A 22,262-nucleotide genomic window follows, 5' to 3' on the forward strand; every position below is an offset into this window, starting at 1 on the left:
CCATGGCACTCACTGCCGTGGGATGCAGGGATGGAAAGGAGTGGCACTGCTAGGGGCACAGCTGGTTTGGCAAGAAAAACGGGGGCCCTGTCAGTTGCCAGGACGCTAGGGGCAAGGTCTACAGGCGGGGCTCCTGGAAATAAAGACTCCGAGAGGCTGTGCGGCGAGGGGAGGGGCGGAAGTGACGTCGTGTGGGGCGGGTCCGACCGCGCACAATGGGCCATGGAGTTCCCGTTCGATGTGGACGCGCTGTTCCCGGAGCGGATCACGGTGCTGGACCAGCACCTGAGGCCCCCAGCCCGCCGACCCGGAACCACAACGCCGGCCCGGTGACAGCTCAAACCCACCCTCTGGCCCTTTTCTCCCGGTTCCTCTCCAAACCTGGTCCAGGCACCACGCCCCCTTCTCACTGACTAGTGATCGCCCCTTTTGACGTCCAGGCCTGCCTTTTTGGTGACCTCTGACCCTGGGCCTAGTGGGATTGATCAGCGCTTGGATCTGTGACCTTTCACCCCGGGTCCAAAATGTCCCAATCAAAGGATGTGGTTGACCTGGCCTTTCTGCTTCCTCACAATAACCTTAAGGGTGGAGGGAGTGTGCCACCTTGAAAGGTGTGACAGAAGTTTGGGTTTCAGAAGGGTGGGGTGGGAAATCAGATTGGAAGACTCCCAGGCAAAGGCAGGGAGCCTTCAGTGTTAAACCTGGGTTGGAGTTGTGGCCCAGGTTCCCAGGACTGACTGCCTAGGACCCGCTAATTCGGTGAGTATCTGACTCTTTATTTCTTCTCTTTCTCTAGTGTTGATCTACAGCAGCAAATTATGACCATTATAGATGAACTGGGCAAGGCTTCTGCCAAGGTACTTGGAGAGTTTTTAGATGGAGTAAAGGGAGGACCTCTGTGGGGATGGTATATAAGGGAGGCCTGGATCCTTCGGAGAGACTTGCAGAAAGTCTGACTTAATCTTCCCTGCAGGCCCAGAATCTTTCCGCTCCTATCACTAGTGCATCAAGGATGCAGAGTAACCGCCATGTTGTTTATATTCTCAAAGACAGTTCAGCCCGACCGTGAGTGCCACATGCTCTTCCATCCCATACTTAATTCCTTCCTTCCTCAGCCCTTCCCCCATCTTTGACTATCTCTTGCAGATAGATACCACTAGCCTGTTCATTATTTTCCCCGTCCTACAGGGCTGGAAAAGGAGCCATTATTGGTTTCATCAAAGTTGGATACAAGAAGCTCTTTGTACTGGTGAGTGTTATTGGATGCTAGGAGTTCGTATACCTTGGTTTCTGAGAACAAAAGTGCTGGAGGTTAGGGGGCAGCAGAGATGCCGGGGTTCCTAAAACATTTTTATTGTTTCTCTCTTAGGATGATCGTGAGGCTCATAATGAGGTAGAACCACTTTGCATCCTGGACTTTTACATCCATGAGTCTGTGCAACGCCATGGCCATGGGCGAGAACTCTTCCAGTATATGTTGCAGGTATCACTGACCTCTTCACTGGTTCATCCAAACTAGGGGCTCCTTTGCCCTGAGCCCTTCCAGAAGCCCTGCCTCCCACCCCCCATGTTCCCATGTCATTCTATTCCCTTCCCAGGCTTCTGGCTTCCTGTTGGCATGCTTTCCCCGTACTTCCTCCTACCCTGAGTCTCCTTTTCCCTGCAGAAGGAGCGAGTGGAACCGCACCAACTAGCGATTGACCGACCCTCACAGAAGCTGCTGAAATTCCTGAATAAGCACTACAGTCTGGAGACCACAGTCCCACAGGTTAGAGGTTTCAGAGAATAGATCCCCACTGGGCATTCCCATTGAATTTATTTGTTATTTATGGCAAAGAAGTAGTGACTTATTTCCTATCACATAGGTTTCATTTTCTACAACCAGGCTCTTTCTTTGTCTTGTGGTACCATCTCTCATCCTGTAGTGACTTCTTTCTCATCTATTTTGATTTTTTTTTTTTGAGACGGAGTCTCGCCATGCTGCCCAGGCTGGAGTACAGTGGCGCAATCTCAGCTCACTGCAACCTCCGCTTCCTGGTTTCAAGCGATTCTCCTGCCTCAGCCTCCTGAGTAGCTGGGACTACAGGCGCCCACCACCACACCCAGCTAATTTTTATATTTTTAGTGGAGACGGAGTTTCACCATACTGGCCAGGCTGGTCTCAAACTTCTGACCTTGTGATCTGCCCGCCTTGGCCTCCCAAAATGCTGGGATTACAGGTGTGAGCCACCGCATCTGACTTTTTTTTTTTTTTTTCAAAGCAGAGTCTCCTGCTGTTGCCCAAGCTGGAGTGCTATGGCAGGATCTTGGCTCACTGCAGCCCAACCTTCTGGGCTCAAGCGATACTCCTCCCTCAGCCTCCTGAGTAGCTGAGACTACAGGCATGCACCACCATGCCTGGCTAATTTTTTATTTTTTGTGGAGATGAGGTCTCACTATGTTGCACTGGGTGGTCTTGAACTCCTGGCTCAAGAGATCTACCTGCCTCAGCCTCCCAAAGTGCTGGGATTATAGGCGTGAGCCACTGTACCCAGACTTATTTTGATTCTTTACCACAAGTTGTTTCCTACACCTAATTTTTCTTTTTTTTTTTTTTTGTGAGATGTAGCCTTGCTCCATCGTCCAGGCTGGATTGCAGTGGCACGATCACAGCTCACTGCAACCTCCGCCTCCGGGGTTCAAGTGATTCTTGTCCCTCAGCCTCCCGAGTAGTAGGGATTACAGGCATGCACCACCATGCCCAGCTAATTTTTGTATTTTTAGTAGAGATGGAGTTTCACCATGTTGGACAGACTGGTCCTGAACTCATGGCCTCAAGTGATGTGCCCACCTCAGCCTCCCAAAAGTGCTGGGATTACAGGCGTGAGCCACCGCACACGACCCTTACGCCTAATTTTTTTTTGAGACAGAGTCGCTCTGTCACCCAGGCTGGAGTGCAGTGGCACGATCTCAGCTCACTGCAAGCTCCGCCTCCCAGGTTCATGGCATTCTCCTCCCTCAGCCTCCCGAGTAGCTGGGACTACAGGTGCCCACCACCATACCCAGCTAATTTTTTGTATTTTTAGTAGAGATGGGGTTTCACCGTGTTAGCCAGGATGGTCTAGATCTCCTGACCTTGTGATCTGCCCGCCTCGGCCTCCCAAAGTGCTGGGATTACAGGCGTGAGCCACCGTGCCCGACCCCTTATGACTAATTTTCAACCCAAACATAGCCAGCTCATTTTCACCTCCTTGTTTTCACATAGTTCATTACTCATCTGGTCAGTCAGTATTTATTAAGGGTGCAGAATAATATGCATTCCCTGTCCTCATGGAGCTTTGGCCTAATATAGGGAAGGAGGTCTTGTTTATAACTAAGTGCAGCAAAATGTTACGAATGCTACCCATTCATCCAATAAACATTGAGTGCCTGGCAGTGTTCTGGGCACTAGGAATGGTTTACTCAATGAAACAGACAACAGCCTGGGCAACATAGCGAAACTCTGTCTCCACAAAAAATACAAAAAAAAATTAGCCAGGCGTGGTGGCAGGAGCCCGTAGTCCCAGCTACTTGGGAGGCTGAAATGGGAGAATCGCTTGAGCCTCGGAGGCAGAGGTTGCAGTGAGCCAAGATCGCGCCACTGCATTATAGCCTGGGCAACAGAGAGAGACCCTGTCTCCAAAAATGAAAACAAAAACAGAAAAAAAGGCCAGGTGCGGTGCAGTGGCCCATGCCCGTAATCCCAGCACTTTGGGAGGCTGACGTGGGCGAATCACTTGAGGTCAGGAGTTCGAGACCAGCCTGGTCAACATGGTAAAACCCCGTCTCTATTAAAAATACAAAAATTAGCGGGGCATGGTGGCAGGTACCTGTAATCCCAGCTACCCAGGAGGCTGAGGCAGGAGAATCACTTGAACCCGGGAGGCAGAGGTTGCAGTGAACCAAGATTGCACCACTGCACTCCAGCCTGAGCGACAGAGTGAGGACTCCATCTCAAAAAAGAAAAAGAAAAAGGGCCAGGCATGGTGGCTCATGCCTGTAATCCCCACACTTTGGGAGGCCAAGGCAGGAGGATCACCTGATATCAGGAGTTCGAGATCAGCATGTGGAACATAGTGAAACCCTGTCTCTACTAAAAATATAAAAATTAACTGGGCATGATGGCGTGCGCCTGTAATCCCAGCTACTCGGGAGGCTGAGGCAGGAGAATTGCTTGAACCCCGGAGGCAGAGGTTACAGTGAGCCGAGATCCTGCTGCAGCACTCCAGCCTGGGGGGCAAAGCGAGACTCTTGTCTCGGAACAAAAAAAAAAAACAGAAAAAGAAGGGAACAGATAAAAGTCCCTGTCTTAGTGGTGGAGCTTATATTCTAGCTGAAGAGACAAACAAACATAATAAACAATATGGTTAATAAGTGCTCTGGAAAAATGAGAGCAAGTAAGGGTTTGGGAGTACTCAAGTAAGGTGGGGATGGGAGTATGTGGGATTGCAGGTTGAAAGGGGATCATCACTGAGAAAGTGTCATTTGAGCAATAACTGAAAGGAAGTAAGAGTAAAAACTGGCCGGGCGCGGTGGCTTATGCCTGTAATCCCAGCACTTTGGGAGGCCGAGGCACGCGGATCACGAGGTCAGGAGATCTAGACCATCCTGGCTAACATGGTGAAACCCTGTCTCCACTAAAAAAAATACAAAAAAATTAGCCGGGTGCCTGTAGTCCCAGCTACTCGGGAGGCTGAGGCAGGAGAATGGCGTGAACCCGGGAGGCAGAGCTTGCAGTGAGCTGAGATCGCGCCACTGCACTCCAGCCTGGGTGACAGAGCGAGACTCCGTCTCAAAAAAAAAGAATAAAAACCAAGGCTGGGCGTGGTGACTTACATCTGCAATCCTAGTACTTAGGGAGGCCGAGGTGGGTGGATCACTTGAGCCCAGGAGTTCGAGACTAGCCTAGGCAACATGGTGAAACCCCATCTCTACAAAAAACACAAAAATTAGCCAGGTGTAGTGGCACGCACCTGTGGTCCCAGCTACTTGGGGGTCTGAGGCAGGAGGATTGCTTAAGCCCAGGAGGTCGAAGCTGCAGTGAGCCGAGATAGTACCACTGCACTGCAGCCTGGGTAACAAAGTGAGACTCTGTCTCAAAACAAACAAAAAAAAAGAGTAAGAGCCAAGAAATATCTGGAGAGAGAGCATCCCAGACAGAAGGTACCACCAGTGTATGGCCGTGAGGTGGGAGTGTGCCTGAAAGAGCAAATTGGCTGTGTCCAGAGCAGCGTGAGTCAGTGGAGGAGTATGGTAGGAGATGAGACCAGAGAGGTAATGTGGAAGGAGGGGCCTTATAGGCTACTGCAAAGACTGGCTTTTATTTTAAGTAAAAAATAAGATCAGGCCAGGGGTGGCGACTCACACCTGTAATCCCAGCACTTTGGGAGGCCGAGGTAGGTGGATCACCTGAGTCTCTACTGAAAATACCAAAATTAGCTGGGTGTGATGGCAGGTGCCTGTAATCCCAGCTATTTGGGAGTCTGAGGCAGGAGAATCACTAGAACCGGGAGGCGGAGGTTGCAGTGAGCCGCTGAAATTGTACCACTGCACTCCTGCCTGGGCGACAGAGCAAGACTCCTTCTTTTAAAAAAAAAAAAAAAAAAAAAAAAAAAAAAGCGCCAGGTGTGGTATCTCATTCCTGTAATCCCAGCATTTTGGGAGGCTCAGGCAGGCGGATCACAAGGTCAGGAGTTCGAGACCAGCCTGGCCATATGGTGAAACCCCATCTCTACTAAAAATACAAAAATTAGCCGGGTGTGGTGGCGGGCACCTGTAGCCCCAGCTACTTGGGAGGCTGAGATAGAAGAATCGCTTGAACCTGGGAGGCAGAGGTTGCAGTGAGCTGAGATCGCACTACTGCACTCCAGCCTGGATAACAGAACGAGACTCCATCAAAGAAAAAAGAAAAAGATCACTTTGGCTGTGATCTTGATTTTTTCCTTTTTAACAAGATCACTTTGGCTGTTAAGAACAGGCAATAGCAGGGCGCAGTGGCTCACACCTGTAATCCTAGCAGCTGGAAGAATGAAGTTGCTTTAACTGAGATGGTAGGTAGACCAGCTTTGGGGGAAATACTAGGAGTACATTTTTAATATGTTAATTGGAGATGTCTGTGATATGTCCAGGTTTGAGTAGACAGTTGGATACTTCCCTGGAGATCAGGGAGGAGGTTTGGGGAGGAGAGTTTTCAGCATACATCTGGTATTTAAAGCCAACAGACAGGATGCGATCACCATAGAAAGATTATAGATAGAGAAGCTGCCCCTTTGGGCCCTCTTTAAGAAGTGAGGACCCCCAACTGACTGCTCTGAAAAGCCATCTTTGCATTGTTCCTGGTTCGGTGTCCTGCTCACCACAGCCACCTCCGCCATGCACTTCCTCTGCTGCCTCAGAGTCTGGCAGCTTAATTGACATAGTCCCCAAACTCTCACTTTCTTCTTAATCCCTTGCATCGGATCACCGCTGTGCCCCACCATGTCAGAGGCAGTTGTGGACACAAGCTCCGTGATCACCACCAAGGACTTCAAGGAGAAGTTGTGGAGGAGGCAGAAAGTGGAAGAGACACCCATGCTAACGGGAACGCTAATGAGGAAAATGGGGAGCAGGAGGCTGACAACGAGGTAGATGAAGAAGAGGAACAGGGTGGGGAGAAAGAGGAGAAGGAAGAGGAAGGTGATGGTGAAGAAAAGAACGGAGATGAAAACGAAGCAGCTGAGGCGGTATAGACAAATGGGCAGCTGATGATGATGAAGATGATGATGTTGATACCAAGCAGCAGAAGGCCAGTGAGGATGATTAGACAGCAAAAAAAGAAAAGTTAAACTTTAAATTAAGGCCACCGTGACCTATTCACCCTCCACTTCCCATCTCAGAATCTAAACATGGTCGCCCTCGAGAGGCCTGCTTGCCCTCCACAGACAGTGCCACTGCAGATGACAGGCACTCACCACCACCCAACCCAAACCAGAGAATTTGCAACAGAGGAGGAAAAAAGAACCAAAACTTCCAAGGTCTTGCTCTTTTAAAAGTACTTTAAAAAGGAAGTTTGTTTGTATTTTTTATTTACATTTTATATTTTTGTACATATTGTTAGGGTCTTTTTTTTTTTCTTTGAGACGGAGTCTAGCTCTGTCGCCAGGCTCGAGTGCAGTGGTGCGATCTCGGCTCACCGCAAGCTCCACCTCCTGGGTTCAAGTGATTCTCCTGCCTCAGCCTCCTGAGTAGCTGGGATTACAGGCACCCGCCACCACACCCAGCTAATTTTTGTATTTTTAGCAGAGACAGGCTTTCACCAGGTTGGCCAGGATGGTTTCTATCTCCTGACCTTGTGATCCACCTACCTCGGCCTCCCAAAGTGCTCGAATTACAGGCGTGAGCCACTGGCGCCCAGCCAGGTTCAGTCATTTTTAATGATCTCAGATGACCAAGCCAGCCTTTGGAGGGTTCTCTGTCTTCTGACTTTACTTGTGGTGTGACCATGTTCATTATAATCTCAAAGGAGGAAAAAAAAAAACAAAAAACCTTGTTTAAAAAAAAAAAAAAAAAGCCTGGGCGCGGTGGCTCGCGCCTGTAATCCCAGCACTTTGGGAGGCCGAGGTGGGTGGATCACGAGGTCAGGAGATCGAGACCATCGTGGCTAACATGGTGAAACCCCGTGTCTACTAAAAATACAAAAAATTAGCCAGGCGTGGTGGCGGGAGCCTGTAGTCCCAGCTACTTGGGAGGCTGAGGCAGGAGAATGGCGTGAACCCGGGAGGCGGAGCTTGCAGTGAGCCAAGATTGTGCCACTGCACTCCAGCCTGGGCGACAGAGCGAGACTACATCTCAAAAACAACAACAACAACAAAAAGTCTCGTTCTGAGCATTCCAGTAGCTTCTTTAGTGTATGTAGTTAGCTGTACCATAAGTAGTTGGTTTGTGTGAGATGGTTAAAAAGGCCAAAGATAAAATGTTTCATTTATTTGCCTTTTTTGTCTATGAAATGGCTGCTTATTTATTTAGGCCTATTTGATGTATGTGTGAAACAATATTGTACAACAATATAAACCCAAATTTTATTTTGCTGAGTTGTTCTAACAGCAACAAAAAGAAGTTAAGGAAGAGAAGACGACCAGCAAATGCAACCACAGAGTGACTAGTGAAGTAGATGAAAACTGAGGCCGGGTGTGGTGGCTCACACCTGTAATCCCAGCACTTTGGGAGGCCGAGTCAGGTGGATCACCTGAGGTCAGGAGTTCAAGACCAACATGGTGAAACCCCATCTCTACAAAAAATACAAAATTAGCCAGGCGAGGTGGCTCATGCCTGTAATCCCAGCTACTTGGGAGGCTGAGGCAGGACAATCACTTGAATCTGGGAGGTGGAGGTTGCAGTAAGCCGAGATCATGCCATTGCACTCCAGCCTGGGCAACAAAGCGAAACTCCATCTCAAAAAAAAAAAAAAAGAAAAGAAAACTGAAAAGTAAGGTGACCTCAAAGGCCACTGAAGAAAGTGTTTCCAGGAGGAAGGAATGGTTTACTTGGTCAAATGCTGCTGATCAAGGAGCAAAGAGGTCTGAGAAGTTACCGTTGGATTTATCTGCGTTAGGCCATTGGTGATCTTAATGAGCAGTTTTGGTGCAGCGGTGTTTGGAAGCCTGGATGCAGTGGGTCTTGTAGACTGAGAAGCTAGGAACACAGCAAGAATAAGCTACTCTTTTAAATCCTGCTTTAAGGGGAATAGAAATAGAGCAAGAGCTGGAGAGTGAAGTGGATCAAAAGAGTTGATCCTTTGCAGATGGGAGAACAAATAGCATTAGAATGATTCAGTAGAGAGAAAATATTATTATGTCAGAGAAAGTGGAGAGAACTGTTGAAGTGATGTCATTGAGTGGGCGGCGGGGGCGTTGAGATTTGGTTGACAAGTTAGCCTTGGATAGGAACATGGACAGTTAATCCATTGTAACATGATTTGATAGATGTGATTACAGAGGAGGCATAAGGACATGGATTTCAGTGCTATCTTGGGCTGGGGGTTGGGTAAAGAAAGATGACATGTCTAATCTTGAAAGGCAAGTGTTTGTCAGGTGGACAAAAGGCTAAAGTGCATTTCATGTAGAGGAACAGGCATGAGCAAAGGCAGAAAGGTATTAAACCACCTTTCAGGCCAGGCGTGGTGGCTCACACCTGTAATCCCAGCACTTTGGGAGGCCAAGGTAGGCGGATCACAAGGTCAGGAGATCGAGACCATCCTGGCTAACATGGTAAAACCCCGTCTCTACTAAAAATACAAAAAAAATTAGCTGGGCGTGGTGGCAGGCGCCTGTAGTCCCAGCTAATCAGGAGGCTGAGGCGGGAGAATGGCGTGAACCCAGGAGGCGGAGCTTGCAGTGAGCCCAGATCATGCCACTGCACTCCAGCTTGGGTGACAGAGCGAGACACTGTCTCAAAATAAATAAATAAATAAATAAAAATAAACCACCTTTCAGGACACTACAAGCAGTGTGGTGTGGTTGGAGTGCTGGGCATGTGCTTGTTGGGGGAGGATAAGGATGGGCTGGTAGACATTACAGCAAGGTCAAGGCAAGGGATAGGCAGGGTCTTCCTACAGTATATTTTTTCATTAAGAGGCAACAGAGAGCAGTGGAAGGAGCACAATTTTTTTTGTTTGTTTGTTTGTATTTTGAGATGGAGTCTCAGTCTGTCGCCCAGGCTGGAGTGCAGTGGCACAATCTCAGCTCACTGGAACCTCTGCCTCCTGAGTTCAAGCAATTCTCTTGCCTCAGCTTCCTGAGTAGCTGGGATTAGAGGCGCCCACCACCACATCTGGCTAATTTTTGTGTTGATGAGGTTTCACCATGTTGGCCAGACGTCTCGAACTTCTGACCTCAAGTGATCCGCCCACCTCGGTCTCCCAAAGTGCTACGATTACAGCCGTGAGCCACCATACCCGGTCCTGGAGCACAGTATTCGATATGAAACACATTACCCAGTTAACATGTAAGGCCAGAGCAGTATAGAGTGTAAATAATAACTCACATTTCATGGGCTCTATGTGGTATCTATATGCATCATCTCAGTGGATTCTTGCACATCTTTTTGAGGTAGGTACTATTATTAAACCTATTTTGGGTTTATACAAATTAATGACTTAACCAAATTCACACAGCCAGTAAATAGTAGAGTCCACATTTGAACCCATAGCCATTTGCACCCAGTGAACTTTTTTTTTTTTTCTTTTTGAGGCAAGGTCTTGCTCTGTTGCCTAGGCTGGAGTGCAGTGGCACGATCATGGCTCACTGCAGTCTCTACCTCCTAGGCTCAAGAGATCTTCCCTACCAGCCTGGCCAACATGGCGAAACCCCATCTCTATTAAAAATACAAAAATAAGCCGGGCGTGGTGGCATGTGCCTGTAATCCCAGCTACTCAGGAGGCTGAGACAGGAGAAGAGCTTGAACCTGGGAGGTGGAAGTTGCAGGGAGCCGAGATCACACCATTGCACTCCAGCATGGGCAACAGAGTGAGATTCCATGTTAAAAAAAAAAAAGGCCGGACGCATTGGCTCGCGCCTGTAACCCCAGCACTTTGGAAGGCCAAGGCGGGCGGATCACGAGGTCAAGAGATCAAGACCATCCTGGCCAACATGGTGAAACCCTGTCTCTACTGAAAATACAAAAATTAGCTGGGCATGGTGGCGCATGCCTGTAGTCCCAGCTACTCCGGAGGCTGAGGCAGGAGAATCGCTTGAACTCAGGAGGTGGAGGTTGCAGTGAGCTGAGATCTTGCCACTGAAGTCCAGCCTGGCAACAGAGCGAGACTCCATCTCAAAAAAGATCTTCCCACCTCAACCTCCCAAGTAGCTGGGACTACAGGTGTGAGCCACCTTGCCTGGCTAATTTTTTTTTTTTTTTTTTTTTTTTTTTGAGATGGAGTCTTACTCTGTCACCCAGGCTGGAGTGCAGTGGCACGAACTCGGCTTACTGCAAGCTCTGCCTCCCGGGTTCACGCCATTCTGCCTCAGCCTCCCAAGTAGCTGGGACTACAGGCGCCCACCACTATGTCCGGCTGATTTTTTGTATTTTTAGTAGAGACGGGGTTTCACCGTGTTAGCCAGGGTGGTCTCGATCTCCTGACCTCGTGATCGGCCCACCTCGGCCTCCCAAAGTGCTGGGATTACAGGCTTGAGCCACTGGGCCCGGCCCATGCCTGGCTAATTTTTAAAAATATTTTTGTAGAGATGAGGTCTTGCTATATTGCCCAGGCTGGTCTTGAACTCCTGGGCTCAAGCTATCCACATGAGCCACCATGCCCAGCCCCCATTAAACTTTTTTTTTTGAGATGGAGTCTCACTCTGTCACCCAGGCTGAAGTACAGTGGTGCAATCTCAGCTCACTACAGCCTCTCCCTCCTGGGGTCAATGGATTCTCCTGCCTCAGCCTCCTGAGTAGCTAGGATTACAGGCGCACGTCACCACACCCAGCTAATTTTTGTATTTTTAGTAGAGACAGGGTCTCGAACTCCTGACCTCAAGTGATCCACCCGCCTTGGCCTCCCAAAGTGTTGGGATTACAGGCGTGATCCACCACGCCTGGCCCCCGAGTTTTTTTTTTTTTTGAGACGGAGTCTCGCTCTGTCGCCCAGGCTGGAGTGCAGTGTTGCCATCTCGGCTCACTGCAAGCTCTCCTCTTGAGTAAACTCTTAATGGCTACACTATTTTCCTGGCTGAAACACTGCAGCTGGAATCAGAAGTCTGAAAGTTGAGGCCCAGCCCTGCCACTTGTAGCTACTTGGCATTGGCCAAGCGAAGCCATGTCTCCAAGGCTGTATTTCCCCCCACCTTCTTTCAAATAGTGACTTCCAGGATTGTTGTGAAGGCCAAATTAAATGTGAAAATATAATGAAGTAACTCTAAAATTAATAGTTACTAGTTATCAAAGTAGCATCCTGGCCTCCAGCATGTCTTCCCCTGACTTTCCCCACCCCTTGGAACCCTGCTGAATTTTTTATTTATTTACTTATTCTTTGAGACGGAGTCTCATTCTCTTGCCCAGGCTGGAGTGCAGTGGCACGATCTCCGCTCACTGCAACCTCCGCCTCCTGGGTTCAAGCGACTCTCCTGCCTCAGCCTCCCAAGTAGCTAGGATTACAGGTGCACACTGCCATGCCTGGCTAATTTTTTGTATTTATAATAGACACAGGGTTTCACCATCTTGGCCAGACCGGTCTTGAACTCCTGACCTCAAGTGATGCCTGCCACAGCCTCCCAAAGTGCTGGGATTACAGGTGTGAGCCACTGAACCTGGCCTTTAGCACCTTTTTATGTGCTTATTGGCTATTTGTGTATCTTCTTTAGAGAAAAGTTTATACAAGTCCTTTGTCTGTTCTTAAATTGTGTTCTTTTTTGTTCTGAGAGTTTTTCATATATTCTAGATAGAAGACACTTATCAGATGTATGACTTGCAAACATTTTCTCCCATTCTGTAGATTGTCTTTTCACTTTCTTTCTTTTTTTTTTTTTTGAGACGGAGTCTTGCTCTTTCGCCCAGGCTGGAGTGCAGTGGCACAATCTCAGCTCACTGCAACCTCTGCCTCCCGGGTTCACGCCATTCTGCTGCCTCAGCCTCCCGAGTAGCTGGGACTACAGGCGCCCGCCACCACGTCCGGCTAATTTTTTTGTATTTTTAGTAGAGATGGGGTTTCACCATGTTAGCCAGGATGGTCTCAATCTCCTGACCTCATGATCCGCCCGCCTCGGCCTCCCAAAGTGCTGGGATTACAGGCGTGAGCCACCGTGCCCAGCCTGTCTTTTCACTTTCTCAGTGAAAAATAAAGCATAAGATTTTTATTTTATTTATTATTTATTTATTATTATGTTTTGAGACAGAGTCTCACTTTGTCGCCCAGGCTGGAGTACAGTGGCGCTATCTCAGCTCACCGCAACCTCCACCTCCTGGGTTCAACTGATTCTTCTGCCTCAGCCTCCTGAGTAGCTCGGACTACAGGTGTGCACCACCATGCCCGGCTAATTTTTGTATTTGTAGTAGAGACGGGGTTTCACCATGTTGGCCAGTCTGGTCTCGAACTCCTGAAAGATTTTTATTTTTGTGGAGTACAGTTTATCTTTTTCTTTTGTTTCTTGTGCATTGGTGTCACATTTAAGAAACTTGCCAACTGGGCGCAGTGGTTCATGCCTGTAATCCCAGCAGTTTAGCAGGCTGAGGTGGGCGGATCATGAGGTCAAGAGATCAAGACCATCCTGGCCAACATGCTAAAACCGCGTCTCTACTAAAAATACAAAAAAATAGCTGGGCTTGGTGGCGCACGCCTGTAGTCCCAGCTACTCAGGGGGCTGAGGCAGGAGAATCGCTTGAACCCAGGAGGTGGAGGTTGCAGTGAGCCAAGATTGTGCCACTGCACTCCAGCCTGGCGACAGAGCAAGACTCCATCTAAAACAAAAAAAAAGAAAAAGAAACTTGCCTAACCCAAGGTCAAGAAGACTTCCCCTTTTCATTCTAATAATTCATAATTTTAGCTTTTATTTAATTAATTAATTTATTTTTTTGAAATGGAGTCTCACTCTGTGGCCCAGGCTGGAGTGCAGTGGCATGATCTCAGGCTCACTGCAACTTCTGCCTCCCAGGCTCAAGCGATTCTCATGCCTGAGCCTCCCAAGTAGCTGGAATTACAGGCATGCACCACCATGCGCAGCTAATTTTTGGATTTTTAGTAGAGATGGAGTTTCACCATGTCGGCCAGACTGGTCTAAGACTTCTGACCTCGTGATCCACTCACCTCAGCCTCCCAAAGTGCTGGGATTACAGACATGAGCCACTGCACCTGGACAGTTTTAGCTTTTACATTTAGGTCTTTGATCTCTTGAGTTAATTTTTGCCTATGGTATGAGGTGTAGAGATCCAAATTAATAATCTGCATGTGGATATTCAGTTGTCCAAGCACCATTTGTTGAAGAGGCTGTTCTTTTCCCATTGAATTGTCTTGGCACCCTTGTCAAAAGTCAATTGACCAGAGATATATGGGTTTATTTCTGGATTCTCAATCCATTCCTTTGATCAATATGTTGATCCTTAGGCCACTACCACAGTTTTGATTACCATAATTTTGCAGTAAGTTTTGAAATCAGGAAGTGTAAATTCTCTGGCTTTGGTTTTTCTTTTTCTTTTTTGAGATGGGATCTCACTCTGTCACCCAGGGTGGAATTCAGTGCAGTGGAGCAATCTCAGTTCACTGCAACCTCCACCAATCCTCCTACCCCAGCCCCCCAAGCAGCTGGGACCACAGGCATGCGCTACCACTTCCAGCTATTTTTTGTATTTTTGGTAGAGACGGGCTTTACCATGTTTCCCAGGCTGGTCGCAAACTCCTGAGCTCAAGCAGTCTGCCTGCCTTGGCCTCCCAGAGTGCTGGGATTATAGGTGTTAGCCACCATTCCTGGCCTGTTCTTTTTCAAGATTGTTTTTGGCTATTTGAGGTCCTTTGCAATTTCTTGTGAACTTTAGGATCAGCCTTTTGGGGTCGGAGTTTTTTATTGAGTCTGTTATCAAAGACAAGAAGGTTGGCTTTTGTTCCTCCTCCTATGATTTTCCTAACACAGGGTTCTGTAACTAAGTATGTGCTGAGTGGCCAGCAGACAGCTATACAGTCATGTGCTTATCGTGACATTTCAGTCAGTGGCAGGCCGCGTATGTAACAATGGCCCTATAAGATTATACTACCATATTTTTACTGTACCTTTTCCTTTTTTTTTTTTTTTTTTTTTTTGAGACAGAGTCTCGCTCTGTCACCCGGGCTGTAGTGGCACGATCTCGGCTCACTACAACCTCTGCCTCCCGGGTTCAAGCGATTCTCCTGCCTCAGCCTCCCGAGTAGCTGGGACTACAGGCATGCGCCACTATGCCCAGCTAATTTTTGTATTTTTTGTAGAGATGGGGTTTCACCATGTTGGTTGGCCAGGATGGTCTCGATCTCTTGACCTCGTGATCTGCCCGCCTCAGCCTCCCAAAGTGCTGGGATTACAGGCGTGAGCCACCGCACCTGACCTTTACTGTACCTTTTCTGTGTTTAGGTATGTTTAGATACATCAGCTGAACCATTATGTTAGAATTGCCTACAGCTGGCTGAGCATGGTGGCTCACGTCTATAATCCCAGGACTTTTGGAGGCTGAGGCAGAAGGATCGCATGAGCCCAGGAGTTTGAGACTGGCCTGGGCATCATAGTGAGACCCCCATCTCTACAAAAAGTTAAAAAAAAAAATTAGTAGCCAGATGTGGTGGCATGCACCTGTGGTCCTAGCTACTTGGGAGGCTGAGGTGGGAGGATCATTTAAGCCCAGGTTGATGCTGCAGTGAGCTGTGATGGCACCACTGCACTCCAGCCTAGGCAACAGAGCGAGACTCTGCCTCTCAAAAAAAAAAAAAAAATTGCCTACAGCATTCAGTACAGTAACATGCTGTACAGGTTTGTAGCCTAGGAGCAATAGGCTGTATGATATAGTCTGGGTGTGTTGTAGGCTATAGTGTCTAGGTTTGTGTAAGTACACTCTGTGATGTTCACACAATGAAATCACCCAATGACGTATTTCTCAGAATGTATCCCCATCGTTAAGTGATGCATGATTGTATTTTGTTTGTTTTGTCTTCTAGGTGAACAACTTTGTGATCTTTGAAGGCTTCTTTGCCCATCAACATCGTAAGTTTTTGCACCTTTTGTTGGTCACGTAGTCGGGGTGAGGGAAAGGAAAGAGCTGGACTCTTGGTCCTGCCGGCCCCTCACTGAGGGGCCCCGCCGCTTCCTTCCTCACAGGGCCCCCTGCTCCCTCTCTGAGGGCAACTCGACACTCTCGTGCTGCTGCAGTCGATCCCACGCCCACTGGTAAAGCCTGTATTGAAGGGGTGGAACTGTAGTGCAGTGATGGCTACTTACTCTAGATGCCACGGGGTACAGTGCCATCTGTGGGCAATTTTGGAAAATTCTAAAGCAACCGAAGTCTCCAGCAGTCATGACTGTTTGCCTTTGCCCTCATGGGAGCTCAGTGCATTTTATATTTGGCAAGACTTTTAACTAAGCAAGCTCATTGGGAGCCTGTTTGACAGCTGATATCAATGGACCCTCTTGCTAGTTCAGGTCCGTCAACATAGGCCAGAGTCAGGCTCCTTTGTAAACCCCACGCTTCTGTCAGCCAGTGAGGGACAGGCTGGTGCAAACAGCCCTTCCATTTGCAGTCACAGAATAGTGACACAAATGGCCCAAAATTTAAATGTTACTTTTAGAAGATAACACTCAGAATTTATAACATTTCCAACCAGATAATGAAATTGATATGGAGAAACCAAACCTCAGAGGCACTAAAATGCTGTCCAGATTCCCCATCCCATACACACACACACACACACAAACACACTTACTGACAGTCTGAGCCCCACTCCCTCTTCCTCACCACCTCCACCTTACCAACTTCTGACAGCTGTACAGTGCTTGCTTGCACAGAAGAGCCCCCTTCTTGAGCTGGCTCTGTGGCCAGGAAAGGATGTAACCACCATCCAAACAGCAGTCTGTAACCAGCTATGAGCATCACAGTGTCAGGCACTGAGAGGCACCTCAACTCGCTTTGGTTTCCAAGGCTTCTCCCATTTAGCTTGTTCAGAACCACAGGCTGTGAGAGGGACTGAGGGCCAACAAGGATGGTGAGGACTCAGGCCTGCAGGGGAGGGTGCTGCGGATAAAGCTTAAGTGAATTTGCTGAGAAGTCTTTCATTTGCCACACATACATGATGGAGAATCTCTTGAGAGGGAAAGCCGGGAGCAAGTAGAGAAGTGAGGAGTGGGAGGCTGAACTTTGGACATTACATCAGCCTCCTGCTTACTCTGATAGCTCCCTTTCAGATGCCCATATTTATTTTCTCCTTTTTTTTTAACCTAATAAAACTTCAGTCTCTTCCCATTTTCGTATAGGAAGGAGAGATTGTGCCCTCCTTCCAAACCTCCCCTGACCTCTCCAGAGCAATTCCTGATTAACCAAGGGCTTTGTCCATCTCATCCAGAGGAACCCAGGGTCCTCGTTGGCCCGGCTGGGACCATTCCACTGCCCCCGAATCCCAGGGGGCCGTGACAGCACCTACTGACAGTAAGAGCTCGCTCCCCTTGGCTGCCCTTCTCCTGCATCTCCCAGGCCCCCAGAGTCTCCCCTTTGATCTTTCTCCCTAGCTCTGTGTTTGGCCTACTCCTTCTGGCTCTCCTCAACAGTGTTCCACATTCCCCTCAAATTCCCTTTTGGTGTGCTGGCATTGCCATGGTGCTGCTCCTGCAAGTTCCCAGGAGGAACTGTGGTGTCAGGGAGCAGAGGTTTGGGGTTGGGGTATAGTGGCTGGGAGGAGGGGTGCAAAGTATGTCTCCTAACGCTTACCCTGCCTATGTCCCCTCCACTGCCAGCTCCAGCAAGGAAGCTGCCACCCAAGAGAGCAGAGGGAGACATCAAGCCATACTCCTCTAGTGACCGAGAATGTAAGAGGGGCAAGGGTGGGGTGTCTGGGCCTGGGGTACCTTAACACAAGGGAAGAGAATGCTCAGGGGACCCAGGGAAAGGATTCGTTCTCTCTAAAGACTCAGATTTCTTGGGCTGGGCGTGGTGGCTCATGCCTGTAATCCCAGCACTTTGAGAGGCCAAGGCGGGCGGATCGCCTGAGTCCAGGGGTTCAAGACCAGCCTGGCCAACATGGTGAAACCCCGTCTCTACTAAAAATACAAAAATTAGCTGGGCACGGTGGCACGTGCCTGTAATCCCAGCTACTTGGGAGGCTGAGGCAGGAGAATGGCTTGAACCCAGGAGGCGGAAGTTGCAGTGAGCCAAGATCGTGCCACTGCACTCCAGCTTGGGTGACAGAGTGAGACTCTGTCTCAAAAAAGAAAGAAAAAAAAAAGACTCAGATTTCTCTTTTTTTCTACCAAAACCTTTGCTGTCATGACTCTCTTCCTTTTTTCTTCTTTTTCTGTCTTGCTCTTCATTCTCCCTGTCCCCAGTTCTGAAGGTAGCTGTGGAGCCTCCTTGGCCCCTAAACAGGGCCCCTCGCCGCGCCACACCTCCAGCCCACCCACCCCCCCGCTCCAGCAGCCTGGGAAACTCACCAGAACGAGGTCCCCTCCGCCCCTTTGTGCCAGAGCAGGAGCTGCTGCGTTCCTTGCGCCTCTGCCCCCCACACCCTACCGCCCGCCTTCTGTTGGCTGCTGACCCTGGGGGCAGCCCAGCTCAACGTCGTCGCACCAGGTAATAGGAGTTGAAGGGCTAAGGAGCCTCACAGCTATAAAAGAGGATGTTAGCAATGGCAAAGGGCAATTTGAATCCATCAGAGAGATGGATCAATAAGATGGGTGGATTGGGGGGGTCCTGAAACCTTTCATGAAAAATATTTGTGCAAGTGATCTGGGAAAAAAATGCAGTGAAGGAGCAGAATAGGACCTTATATGGAGCCTAGGGACCCTGGCTTTAATGTGAGAGTTGTGTGGAATGGTAGGAAGAACACCGAGATCCATCGAGTTGGGGGAACAGAGCCTTCTAAGATTGGGGAAATCTTCGCTTAATACTTGCTGGGGAAGGGGCAGTGTCTGACACAGAGTGGGAAGCCACTGGCTTGTGTGCCAAGAGTCCATCGCAGCAGGCAGGGAGTGGGCATTTCCTTTATTTCTCTCCCTTTCTCTTCACCTCTGACTTCTCTGTTTTTCTCTCCCCCGCCCCCCGCCATTTCCCATCTCCCTTCCTCCCATCCATAACATCCTTCCACAGCTCCCTTCCCCGCTCTGAGGAGAGTCGATACTAACAGCTACCCTCTCCCTTCCCTGGGAGACCTGGGGTGGGCAGGGAACCCCTCCCTGAGAACCTCAGACCCACTCTTCCATTGCATCCTGTAGGACCCAGTGGAACCTGACAGAGCCCATAGGATTCCCTCTTCTACTTTCTTAGACAGCAGGGATGTCAGGGTCTCAAACTGCCTAACACTTTGTAGCTTTTCTTAACACAAAAGCACCCCTTCTCTCCTAACTTGGGCTCTGAATACTTTCCCCACAGGAAGTCTGATCTGTTGCCAGACTTCTTGGTTAGATGGCTCATACATTTATCTAGAGAAGCACACTCTTGCTTGCTGTCAAACTTTAGAACACCATGGAAGGTCTAAGGGCATCCTGTGCCTGGGAAACTTTTTAAGGAATTTTATCTATGGGATAAACCCCATATTCCCTCTAGTGTCTACTGGTGGCTCTAATACTGCTTTGTGCTGCCTGCCACACTTGCCCTTTGAGCCTGCGAATGGCCGCTAGTGAGCAAGCTCTGCTTCAGAGCAGTCTAGTTAGGTAGAACAGGGACTTACCAGCTTCCCAAAGGGATCTACTCACCATTGCCAAACTCTTCATTTCCACATTTTGTGTAGGTGTCAGGGAACCCCAAACTGGTGTTGCTTTGGGGTCTCCAAAGGAGACTGGCTGACACCACCATTTCCCCCAGATCCAGATTCTCTGAGGGAGGTTGTTTCTTGAGAGTAGATCCAGAGTGTCAAGGATCTGTTAGATCCTGGAATCCCTTCTTGCATCCATCCCTCCCTGGTAGCTAGATCCCGATATATTTCTGTCTTGTGAGATTGTCGAGATGAGATGGGGGACCACTCTTCCTCTGTCCTTCCTCTCTCCTTTCCTCCATAGCAAGGACGACCTTCCCTGCTCCATGCCCAGAGTATAGCTAGATCCCTTCCCCTCCCTACCCTCTGAATGTGTGCTAGATCAGGTGCCCCACTGTGTTTCCTGAAATCCTTGGGAGCCGGATCTCCCCCCTCCCCTACTCACTCTTCCCTTTTCTTCTCTCAGTGTTGTCTGAATAAAGTGTGAATTCTTTTGTGTTTTCTAAATTGACATTTTCAATGAAAAAAAGAATCACAAAAAAAAAAAAGTTGTCAGCCTCATTTGTGCGTCATCCCTTATTTTCCTGGGATCTCAGGACCTCTGTCCCTCTCATTTCTCACTTCTGAGATCTGCACATCTTTTACCCAGGAGCCTCAGAGCTCCTGAGTCTGGTGTCTGCCTATCCCCATCTTCACTGTTAGTCTTCCTGCAGATTCTGTGTCTCCTTTCATGTAGGTGCTGGATCCCTGTGTGTGGGCTTCCGTATCTACTCCCTCATTCCCTCCAGGAACCTCCAGCTCTCCCCAGTGACTTCTACCCTTTACTCTGGGCCTGCCTTTGCCAAGATGTCAAAGCTTACCAACATCTCTGGATCCACTAATTACCTCCTGCCTCCTGTATTCGTCTTCCCACTCTGATTACCTGACGTCTGCTCCACTAAACCGCTGGATCTCTCTCAAGACAAACCCTTACCTCCATTGAGAGTGCAACACAGTCTGTCACCCTATTTACAGAGGCCCCCTTCCTTTTCCTCCTAAATTCAAAATTCAGCCTTGTCATTTCCTATTTCCCTCTGGTCTAAGGAATCTTTTTTTTTTTTTTTTTTTTTTTTGAGATGGAGTCTTGCTCTGTCGCCAGGCTGGAGTGCAGTGGCACAATCTCGGCTCACTGCAACCTCCACCTCCTGGGTTCAAGCGATTCTCCTGCCTTAGCCTCCCAAGTAGCTGGGATTACAGAAGTGCACCACCGTGCCCAGCTAGTTTTTGTATTTTTAGTAGAGACGGGGTTTCACCATGTTGGCCAGGATGGTCTCGATCTCCTGATGGCGTGATCTGCCCGTCTTGGCCTCCCAAAGTGCTGGGATTACAAGCCTGAGCCACCGTGCCCAGCCTGGTCTAAGGAATCTTATACTTAAGGTAACCCTGTTTTCCAAACCAAACACCAGAGTACCCGATCCAACACATTTTTGACCACATGTGAGTCTGTTCTTCTGACATGATTTGGATCACACCTAGCCATAGATTTAACACATTACCTCAACTAGAAAGAATAGAGCAATAAATCAGAAGCACTCCAGAAAATCTTGGGTATAAAATGAACTTCCCCCGCCCTTTTCTGGGGCACAGCTTTGATTAAAACCCGTTAGGAATGATAATTACCCCCTTCTCTTTGTTCCTGTGCTATTCCTTTTACTCCTCTCCTCTGATTCCTCCATACCCACCCATCTTTCATCCAGTAGCCTCCTCCCCATCATCTCCCATTTCTTCTACAGGGGGACTCCCCCAGGTCTGGTAGCCCAAAGCTGCTGCTACAGCCGCCATGGGGGGGTGAATTCCTCATCCCCCAATACAGGTAAGTATTCACTCCTCCCTACCCTCAAATCAAGTAGGCCACATTCACGATCTACTCCTGCCTTCCCATTCACATGCCTGATATTTCCACAGGCAACCAAGACTCCAAGCAGGGAGAACAGGAAACAAAGAATAGGTGAGGTCTAAACCCCTCCCCTAACAGCCTCCCACCACCATCTGACTCTCTTCCTAATATCATTCTCAGCCACTTCCTACTCTTAAATCTTATTGTATGAACTGGACACCAGCTCCTCCCACAATTCCTTCTACCTTACATCCTGCAAGCCCCTTTCCCCCACAGGTTCAACTCTGGTACTTCCCTTTGGAATACGGATTCTCTGAGAGGTTTTAAATTTGGACATAGCACTAATGGTTCCAGCTTCATACCCATCATGTGTCCTACATTAAAACCTGGCCAGAGACCTTGAAGAGTCTGTAATCTTAGTTTCCTCTTTAGTATTCCTATAACCCACTCTCCATCTCCCCACCTACCAGGTCTGCCAGTGAGGAGCAGGCCTTGTCACAGGATGGGTCTGGGGAGAAGCCCATGCACACAGCTCCTCCACAGGCCCCGGCCCCGGCCCCGCCAGCCCAGTCCTGGACAGTGGGTGGGGACATACTCAACGCCAGGTTCATTCGAAACCTGCAGGAACGTCGCAGCACCAGGCCTTGGTGACCGCAGCCCAGTCAAACATCTTCAAAGTATTATTTCTCCCTCACTACAGGAAAGAGCCAAAGCCCAACCCTCATAATAGATGGATACATTCATTCATTCATTCGTTCAGCAGGCTTATCAGATTCAAGTCATTTGTCTCTTTTACCCAGACCAATAAAAGTATTTATTTTTATCACAAGAGCTGTTGAAAAATTTGACTCATTATTTCAGCCCCCTCACCCTTCACTGTCGTTGCACCCGGTTCAGCCTTCAGCCCTGTTTTTGCTCAGCTTTTTGCTCAAAGGCCTCAGCTGTGAATACAGCGCTTGGGGGGCGGGGGTGGGGTGGGGGGAGGCT

The 22,262-nt window shown here is 48.8% G+C and overlaps 1 protein-coding gene across 9 annotated transcripts; it reads left to right on the top strand.

Moving 5' to 3' along the window:
• The first annotated feature begins 174 nt into the window (after positions 1-174).
• Positions 175-22,106, top strand: ATAT1 (alpha tubulin acetyltransferase 1). 9 transcript variants are annotated; one of them, XM_004043581.4, is made up of 13 exons: positions 179-329; positions 797-857; positions 974-1,065; positions 1,189-1,249; positions 1,370-1,483; positions 1,667-1,768; positions 15,662-15,707; positions 15,822-15,890; positions 17,448-17,519; positions 18,036-18,279; positions 21,172-21,251; positions 21,344-21,386; positions 21,746-22,106. In XM_004043581.4, exons 1-13 carry the CDS (start codon positions 223-225, stop codon positions 21,924-21,926), a joined length of 1,272 nt encoding a protein of 423 aa, XP_004043629.4. In that variant the 5' UTR covers positions 179-222; the 3' UTR covers positions 21,927-22,106. The 9 variants fall into 9 exon arrangements, with proteins under 9 accessions (XP_004043628.4, XP_004043629.4, XP_018884792.3 ...); XM_004043582.5 differs by having other exon boundaries at positions 211-611; XM_019029247.3 differs by having other exon boundaries at positions 21,172-21,386.
• The last annotated feature ends 156 nt before the right edge of the window (positions 22,107-22,262 follow it).

Source organism: Gorilla gorilla, chromosome 5 (assembly GCF_029281585.2).
Source record: "Gorilla gorilla gorilla isolate KB3781 chromosome 5, NHGRI_mGorGor1-v2.1_pri, whole genome shotgun sequence".
Taxonomy (NCBI): domain Eukaryota; kingdom Metazoa; phylum Chordata; class Mammalia; order Primates; family Hominidae; genus Gorilla; species Gorilla gorilla.